Source organism: Haemorhous mexicanus, chromosome 13, assembly GCF_027477595.1.
Source record: "Haemorhous mexicanus isolate bHaeMex1 chromosome 13, bHaeMex1.pri, whole genome shotgun sequence".
NCBI classification, from domain to species: domain Eukaryota; kingdom Metazoa; phylum Chordata; class Aves; order Passeriformes; family Fringillidae; genus Haemorhous; species Haemorhous mexicanus.
Genome location: NC_082353.1, coordinates 22,150,672 through 22,159,352, shown reverse-complemented (window position 1 = coordinate 22,159,352; position 8,681 = coordinate 22,150,672). Strand labels below are relative to the sequence as shown.

Sequence of the window (8,681 nt, the reverse complement as noted above, 5' to 3'; positions counted from 1 at the left end):
TGTCTGTGTCTGCTGTGGGTGTGTGGGACCTGTGGGGCTGGGGTCCTCTGAGGCCAGGGAGGAGCAGGGCTTGTCCTGGGGGTCACAGTGACCCCGATGGGCTCTGTCAGCCATGTACCCCACGCCCCTGGCTCCGCCGAGGCTCCATCTGGCCACCAGCCCCTGAGGCTGGCCAGGGGCCCTTCCTCTGCTCCCCAGCTGTGCTCCGGGTTCTGCCTCCACTTCCCCTGGCAGGGAAACCGTGACTCTGCCGGGAAGGAATTTCCCCTCCCTGCAGCTTAACCCTTCCCCAGCTGGCCACTAGCCACATAAGCACTCCTGGAGGTCAAGGAGCTGGGCAACCTGCTGTGTCCTCTTCTCCGCTGGCTCTCCTCTTCCTCCTCGTCCTCTCGTCAGTGCCGGCGAAGGGTGCAGGTGAGCCATCGTGCGGGGGCCATGTCCTGGGGCTGGGACGCGGAGTCTGGCAGGACTGAGACAGTCGGAGGGGAACGCTCCGGCTCACCTCAGGCCAGGGAGTTGGCGAGGGAGCTGGCGAGCTGCTCTGCGCCAGGCCGGGGGAGCGGGACTCGGCTGCCGTGGGCAGTGCGTGTGGCCGGCCCCACGACACGGCATCCCCCGCCGCTGCGGGCTGTGTCTGGCCACATGCGCTCCTGTGCAGCGCCCGGGGCGGCTCTGCTGCAGCTCGGCCCCACTGCCCGGCCTGCAGCTCGGCCGCCCCTCTGCCGGGGCAGCCCCTCTGCCGGCCCGGCCGCTCTCTGCTCCCAAGCCCTGGCTGAGGCTGCCTGAGCCGGGCCGAGCCCCGGAGCTGCAGCCCCGAGGCGGTGGCGGAGGGCGGTGCGGAGCGGAGTGCCCGGCTGGCCGTGACCCGCCGTGCCCGGAGGGGCCGCGCCGGCGGGGTCAGCCGGCGGGCCCACAGCCCGAGCGAGCGGGGCGTGCGGCCTGCCAAGGGCTGTGGGGGACAGCGGCTGGCCGCTCCGAGCCGCCCGCACGGTGCGGAGACGGGGCTGGAGGTCGGGCATGGCTCCGGGCATGGCTCCCGGCCGCAGCCCACCGCCCGCCCCGGCTGGGCTGTGGCACCCGCGGGTGCCGGTTCGGCCGGGCTCAGCCCTGCCCGCCGGAACGCGTTCCCAAAGCCAGGCCCCCTCCCCAGCCGCCTTTCCCCTCCCTCAGCACTGCCTCCCGGCCCTGCTCTCCCCCCACGCTGCCCCGGGCCGTGCCCCCGCCCCGCCGGCCGGCAGACACTAGGTTAAGGGGGCGAGAGCTGCGGTTCCTGCCCTGGCGCTTCGCAGGAAGCTTTCCTCCCTTCGGAGCCCAGAGCGGGCAGGAGCACGGCCGGGCAGCAGCACGGGCAGGGCGACCCGCGGGGCGCAGGGAGCGGCACAGGGCGGGCGGGACCCCGCTGGCCCCGGCGGAGCGCAGGAAGGTGAGCGGGCGCTGCGCTGCTGCGGAGGCTCGGGGGGCACAGCCCAAGCGGGGCTCCGCGGGGCGCCTTGGGCTGCACCGAGCGGGGGAAGGGGCTGCGGGGGTGCGCGGGGGCTGCGGGCTGTGCGGCCAGCAGTGGGGTTCGCATACATGGGGGTTATGGAGCCCGTTTGCAATGTGGGGCTGGGGGGTCTGTGGGGGTGCATGGCAGTGTGGAGGGCTCTGGGGGTGTCAGCCTGTGGGGTGTGTGAGGCCACAGCCCCAGGGGACCCTGTGCCCACGGGGGTGACGCCCAACATCTGTGCCGCTTGTGGGACAGAGATGCCTGTGCCGCTGGCTGGGCTCGAGAGAGGGGTCTTCTGGAGGTGGGGACAGAGTCCTGCGGGTGGGCGAGTCGGGGTGTGGGTGCTGTGTCTGCTGCTCCCCAGTAACTCCATCCAGCCCCCCCAGGTGAGCCAGTGGGGATGCCTGCGTGCTGTGCCCGAGGGGCTGTGGGGAGGGCCAGCAGGCCTGTTGGCTTGGGACGGGGGTGTGCAGAGTGCCTGGCACCCTCCCAGCCACCTGTGACCCTTGGGCCTGTGGGGGACTGTCCCCAAAGCCTTTGGCCAGAGCCAGGCTGGGGATGGCACTGAGAGAGCCAGCAGTGACCTCTTGTTCTTGGGGCATGGCTGTGCCTAACAGGGAGTGCCAGGGACACCAGCAGCATCCAGAGTGGTTTGTGCCAGGCACGGTGGCCCTGGCAGGTGCAGCTGGGTGCTGTCAGGGACAGGGCAAGGACTCCCTGAGGACACCACTCACTCATCCTGGTTTGCCCTTTGCCCCTGGCTGTGGCTCCTGGCAACAACTGCCCATATCTCCCTATGGAGAGATCGATTAGATCCTGAGAACAGGACTTCCTATTTTTTCCCAGTGTGTGACAGGATGTGTCACCCCCACCCTGGGTGGGGACCTCACCTGTGCCCACTGGGGCTGGGCTCACAAGGACGGAGTTTGACCCCGCTGCCTCCAGGTACATGACCCTGGACTTTGAGAGGGCTGTGGGCAGAGGGAGCTCCGCCCAAGCATCCCTCCCACATTCCCCCGCCGCGGCCAGGCCCCTGTGCTGCACCACGCTGCCCGGCTTTCCCTGGGTGGGGCAGCCTGTGAGCTGTGCCCCCCGCACGCTGGGGCAGCCTGGACCCTCTGGCAGTGGCTCAGACCCTGTCACTCGAGGGTGAATGGGGTGACGCTGAGTCTGCGTCTGCGCTTGGCTGATGGGGACACGCGCTGGGCCCCGCAGCATGGTGGGGATGTGGCTGCTGGCTGTGACCACCCGCTCTGTCCCTTCTTCTGCAGGGCCAGGCCAGTGCTGGGGAAGGACGCCGGGGGTCCAGGCCCACAGCCCCCGCACGCTCCCCGATGGTGCCACCCCCCATTGCCAGCTCTGCCCCTGCAGCAGCGGTGCCAGCCGTTAGTGCTCCTGCCAGGCTGGGGGGCGGGCGGGTTGAAAGCTCATCCCAGGGTCTGTCACCGCCCTGAACCCCATGGCCATTTAATCCTTCACCCATTAACTTGGACTAATAAACCTCGCGTGAGCGAGAGGCTAAAAGCCGTGCTTGCACCAGCGCCGTCTCTGCCAGTGCCACTCCTGCTGCCCGCCATGGCAGGCGGCTTCTTCATCAGCAAGACCGTGGGCATCGTGGCCATCGTGCTGGGCCTGGGGGCTGTGGCCACCATCATTGCACTCTCGGTGGTGTATGCCCAGGAAAAGAACAAGGGGACATCAGATGGGGGCACCGGCACCACGGCCAGCCCCAGCACCAGCACCAGCACCGCCCCCAACGACCCCTGGAACCGGTGGAGGTTGCCGGCCACGCTGAAGCCGGAGTTCTACCAGGTGTCCCTGCAGCCCTTCCTGAAGCCCGATGCCAACAACATGTACATCTTCAAGGGCAACAGCAGTGTGGTCTTCGTGTGTGAGGAAGCCACCAACCTCATCCTCATCCACAGCAAGAAACTGAACTACACTATGCAGGGCTCCTTCCATGCCACCTTGCAGGCAGAGGATGGTGGCAGTGCCCCTGCCATCTCCCGCACCTGGCTGGAGACTCCCACGCAGTACCTGGTGGTGCAGCTGGACGCTCCCCTGCAGCAGGGCCAGCGGTACCGGCTGTCCAGCAGCTTCACCGGGGAGCTGGCCGATGACCTGGCTGGCTTCTATCGCAGCGAATACACGGACGACTCAGGCAACAAGTAGGTGGAGGGCAGGGGACAGGGTGGAAGCCACAGGGCTGGCCCAGTGTGGTGGTGGGAAGGGGCTGGCACTGGGCAGTGGAGGGCATGGGCTGGCATGGGGCTCCTCTCCCACCAGGATCATGGGATGAGTGTGTGGAGCCTCTGTGCCCCCCTTGCATCCTCATGGTGCCCCTGTGGGGATGGCAGAAAGGGGACTGGGGGGTGTGGCCTCCACAGGGACCCCCAGGACTGATGGGGCTGGCTCACAGGCAGGTGGTGGCCACCACGCAGATGCAGGCGGCTGATGCACGCAAAGCTTTCCCCTGCTTCGACGAGCCGGCCATGAAAGCCAACTTCTCAGTGACACTGATCCACCCCTCCGGCTACGGGGCCATTTCCAACATGCCTGCCAAAAGTGAGTGGGGCGGGGGGACCCCACTGGGGGGCTGGGGGCCTGGCAGGGCTGTGGGATAATTCTCTGATCTCCACAGACACCAGGCAGCAGGAGATTAATGGAGAAATCTGGAATGTCACTGAGTTTGACACCACTCCCCGGATGTCCACGTACCTTCTGGCTTTCATTGTCAGCCAGTTCACCCACGTGGAGAGTAACTCGGAGAAGACACTGGTAGGATGGGGTGGGGTGCACCTCTGCCCACCTGGGTGGCCGAGCCTGGGCCGCTGATGAGTCCTGCATCCCTCCTCTCCAGATTCGCATCTGGGGCCGGCCCAAAGCCATCGCCGAGGGCCAGGGCGCCTACGCACTCAATGTCACTGGCCCCATCCTCAGCTTCTTTGAGGCGCATTACAACACGCCCTACCCGCTCCCCAAGTCTGGTGGGTGCTGCGGGGCACTGGCTTGAGGTGCCCACTGCAGGGGGGAAGATGGTCCAGCGTGCTGTCAGCGGGGCTCTGACGGGACCCCTCCACCCCCAGACCAGGTTGGCCTCCCCGATTTCAATGCGGGCGCGATGGAGAACTGGGGGCTGGTGACCTACCGGGAGAACTCGCTGCTCTTTGATGCTGTGTACTCCTCCATCGGCAACAAGGAGCGGGTGGTGACCGTCATCGCCCACGAGCTGGCACACCAGGTACCTGCTGCGCCCCTCGCCCGCTGCCCTGACTGACGGCTGGCGGCTGAGGCAGTGCTGTGCCCTCTGCAGTGGTTTGGGAATTTGGTGACGCTGCGGTGGTGGAACGACCTGTGGCTGAACGAGGGCTTCGCCTCGTACGTGGAGTACCTGGGTGCCGACTCTGCTGAGCCCACCTGGAACATTGTGAGTGCCAGGGATGATGGGCGTGGGGGCGGGCAGGGGAACAGGCAGCCCAGGGCTGCCCCGAGGCCTGGCGGTACAGCGGGCTGAGGCGGGTGCTGGTGCCCTCTCTGCAGAAAGACCTGATGGTGCTGAACGAGCTGCATGCAGTGATGGCCACCGACGCCCTGGCCAGCTCCCACCCGCTCTCCTTCCGCGAGGAGGAGATCAACACCCCAGCCCAGATCAGTGAAGTCTTTGACACCATCGCCTACAGCAAGGTGTGCACGGGGGTCCCTGGGGTGCGGATGGATTCTGGGGTGTCCCTGGCTTCTCTGACCTGCTGTCCCTGCAGGGAGCATCGGTGCTGCGGATGCTCTCGAGCTTCCTTAGCGAGGACATCTTCAAGGAGGGGCTGCAGGTGAGGTGCTGCTGGTACTGGGGGGCAGTGAGCCCAGTGCAGGGTGGGCATCCCATGGTAGAGACCTTCCCGGCTGCTCTAGGGGAGTCTCACACCCCAGACTTGCCCTTGCTCACCCATCTCTCCTGGTGCTCTCCCACAGTCCTACCTCCACACCTTCTCCTACAGCAACACCATCTACACTGACCTCTGGGTCCATCTGCAGCAGGTAGGAGGGGGCTGGTGCTCCTGCAGCATCCCTGGCCCTGGCTCCGGGGGGCTGCCAGGTGTGACGGGGTCCCACATGCTGGGTGAGGGTTGCGGCGCTGGCCAAGCCCCACGCTGGCCGTGCCCCTGGCCCTGGTGACCGGCGGTGCTGCCATCCCCGCAGGCGGTGGACAAGAACAACGTCCAACTGCCTGACAGTATCAGCAACATCATGGACCGCTGGACGCTGCAGATGGGCTTCCCTGTGGTCACTGTCGACACCCGCAGCGGCTCCGTCAGCCAGGCCCATTTCCTGCTGGACACCACATCTTCTGTGGACAGACCCTCTGTCTTCAAGTGAGTGTGGCAGGGCTGGCTGGGAGCTGAGGGCTCAGGGGATGAGGGCCAGTCCCACCACCTGTCTGTCCACGGCGCAGCTACACCTGGATCGTCCCCATCACCTGGATGACAGGCAGTAGCCACAGGAACGGCAACTACTGGCTGACCAAAGTCACAGGTATGGTATGTCCTGGCCGTGAGTGGGGGTCTTGCTGCCACCTCCACTGCCATGGCACTGGTCGCAGTTCCCGGGGAGGCAGTGGTGGTGGGGGCTGAGCCTGGCCCTCCCTGGCGGGTGGGGGTGCAGCTCTGGCAGAGCCTCCTGTCCCCTTCGCAGACACCAACAACGACTTCAGGCTCAACAGCCCCGACTGGCTCCTGCTGAACCTCAATGTCACTGGGTACTTCCGTGTCAATTACAACCAGGAGAACTGGAATCAGCTCGTGCAGCAGCTTGACACTAACCACGCGGTACACGGGGCTCTCAGGGCTGTGCTGTGGGACCCCATTCACACCACCCTGCTCAGGCTGCCCCGAGACACTGACTTTGCTCTCTCAGGTCTTCCCTGTGATCAACCGTGCCCAGATCATTGATGACGCCTTTAACCTGGCCAGGTGAGCCCTGCCTGGTGGTCTGAGTGCCACTGGGGTGAGGGGCTGGGTGGGGTGGGTGCCCTGGGGTGGGCACTGCCAGTGGGGCTGGGGAGGTGATGCTGCCCTCACCCCTGACAGGGCCAAGTACGTGGATGTGACCTTGGCTCTGAACACGACACGGTTCCTGGGCCACGAGAGGGAATACATGCCCTGGCAGGCAGCTCTCACCAACCTCAAGTACTTCCAGCAGATGTTTGACCGCAGCGAGGTCTTTGGGGCCATGTCGGTGAGTGGTGCCAGCCCCCCGTGCTGGGTGTGAGGGGCCAGGATTGCCCCCACGGTGGTGTGGGGGCAGCTGCCAGTGTCACTGGGCACTGACTCCCTCTTGCCCCCAGAAATACATGAAAAAGCAGGTGACCCCTCTCTTCGAGTACTACAAGAACATCACCAATAATTGGAAAGATACCCTCAGTGACGACTTACTGATGGTCCAGTGAGTGCTGTGGCCCTGGGGCTGGCTGGGTCCCTGGGGTCTCCCTGACTGCGCTGGCTAGGGGGCACAGCCCTGCCTCCAGCCAGCCCTGGCAGGTGGGTACCCTGTGCCAGACCCCACCCTCATGGCCTCTCTCCCCCAGGTACAACGAGGCCAATGCCATCAGCACTGCCTGCTCCTACGGGGTCACCGAGTGCCAGGATTTGGCTGCCAGCTACCTGCACGAGTGGCGGAACAGCTCCACCAACCCGTGAGTCCTGGGAAGCCCCGGTGCTGTGTGTGTGCTGGGGACGGGGCACGGCGAGGGGCTCCTGGCACCGACGGCTCTTACCCCAACAGGGTCCCCCCGAACCTGCGCTCAGCCATCTACTGCAGCATGGTGGCCACGGGCGGGGAGGAGGCCTGGGACTTCCTCTGGGAGAAGTTCAAGGAGGCCCATGTGGTGTCTGAGGCTGACAAGCTCCGCACAGCCCTCGCCTGCAGCCCCCAACCCTGGATCCTCAACCGGTGCGTGTGGTGTCTGGCTGGCACTGCGCTGTGTCCCCACCAGCCCGTCACCCTCATCGTGTCTGCTGCCCCTGCCAGCCCCTCACCCCCTCATCGTGCCCCTCCAGGTACCTGCAGTACTCCCTGGACCCTACAAAGATCCGGAGGCAGGATGCCACCTCCACCATCAACAGCATTGCCAGCAACGTCGTGGGGCAGTCCCTGACCTGGGACTTCATCCGTGGCAACTGGAGGACACTCTTCACCCAGTGAGCACTGCGGGGGACCAGGGGCACCCCTGACTGCCTGTGCCCCTTGAGGGTGGCACTGTCCCCTCCCCTGTCCCCTTCCCCCAGCTCAGCACCATTCTGCTCTCCCAGGTATGGGGGCGGTTCCTTCTCGTTCTCCAACCTGATTTTAGCTGTGACCCGGCGCTTCTCCTCAGAGTTTGAGCTGCAGCAGGTGAGGCTGGAGCCCGGCCTTGGCAGAGCTGCCCTTTGCCAGCAGCCCTTGAGAGGGGATTTCCTGCCCCTTGTGAGCCCAGGGGTCCAAGAGGCTGCTGTCCCTGTCACAGGCTGCTGGCTGCCTGCTGGGTGGTGGCAGGGATGCCCAAGGGCTGTCAGAGTGCTCCTGGGGGCTGTTGGGGTGCTGCATGGGCTGCTGGAGGCTGTTGGGGTGATGCTGGGGGCTCTCAGGGTGCTACTGGGGCTGTCAGGATGATGTTGTGTGGTGTTGGGGCTGCTGGAGTGGCGCTGGGGGCTCACAGAGGATATTGGAGTGCTCCTGGGGGCTGTTGGTGCCCTGCCAGGGAGCAGCTGAGAGGTGCTGGGGTGGTGCTGGAGTGCTCACAGGGGTTGTCAGGGGCTGGAGTGCTCCAGGGGCGTTCCCAGGGGTGCTCCCAGTGGTGCTGGGAGCTGCTGGGGTCTGCCCTGCCCGCTCCAGCCCCGTCTCTGCCTGGCAGCTGGAGCAGTTCAAGAAGGACAACGAGGACATCGGGTTTGGGTCGGGGACGCGGGCGCTGGAGCAGGCGCTGGAGCGGACCCGTGCTAACATCAAGTGGGTGGAGGAGAACCGGGCCAAGGTGCTGAGCTGGTTTGAGAGTGAAACCCGGAGCGGATAACAGGCGCCTCCAGGACGGACCCTCGGCCACTCCACCCCCGCACTGCCAGGGACGGGCCGACGCCTGGATGATGGGCTCGGGGAACTCGGGGGGCTTGGCAGGGGGAGGCCAGGCTGGTCGCTCTGGGCTGTAAATAAAACCTTCCCCGGGGCA

General features: G+C 66.0%; 1 protein-coding gene across 4 annotated transcripts; it reads left to right on the top strand.

The window, feature by feature from the left end:
* The first annotated feature begins 144 nt into the window (after positions 1-144).
* On the top strand, positions 145-8,681 carry ANPEP (alanyl aminopeptidase, membrane). 4 transcript variants are annotated; one of them, XM_059858810.1, is made up of 22 exons: positions 145-414; positions 2,333-2,431; positions 2,758-3,654; positions 3,906-4,051; positions 4,128-4,264; positions 4,347-4,473; positions 4,573-4,727; positions 4,800-4,913; positions 5,027-5,170; positions 5,245-5,310; positions 5,453-5,518; positions 5,681-5,853; positions 5,934-6,013; positions 6,173-6,306; positions 6,395-6,450; positions 6,568-6,715; positions 6,825-6,922; positions 7,065-7,172; positions 7,262-7,429; positions 7,537-7,677; positions 7,789-7,870; positions 8,370-8,681. In XM_059858810.1, the coding sequence occupies exons 3-22, from the start codon at positions 3,062-3,064 to the stop codon at positions 8,526-8,528; spliced, it is 2,895 nt and encodes a 964-aa protein (XP_059714793.1). In that variant the 5' UTR covers positions 145-414; positions 2,333-2,431; positions 2,758-3,061; the 3' UTR covers positions 8,529-8,681. The 4 variants fall into 4 exon arrangements, with proteins under 4 accessions (XP_059714793.1, XP_059714792.1, XP_059714794.1 ...); XM_059858811.1 differs by lacking the exon at positions 145-414 and adding an exon at positions 1,226-1,423; XM_059858809.1 differs by lacking the exon at positions 2,333-2,431.

What these genes read in the sequence shown, in the direction of transcription:
- ANPEP (XM_059858809.1), top strand. Translation starts at nt 3,062, where the DNA reads ATGGCAGGCGGCTTCTTCATCAGCAAGACCGTGGGCATCGTGGCCATC. An exon ending in TCTGGGTCCATCTGCAGCAG is followed by an intron (nt 5,519 to 5,680) that starts GTAGGAGGGGGC and finishes CCATCCCCGCAG; the next exon opens with GCGGTGGACAAGAACAACGT. An exon ending in AGCTTGACACTAACCACGCG is followed by an intron (nt 6,307 to 6,394) that starts GTACACGGGGCT and finishes TTGCTCTCTCAG; the next exon opens with GTCTTCCCTGTGATCAACCG.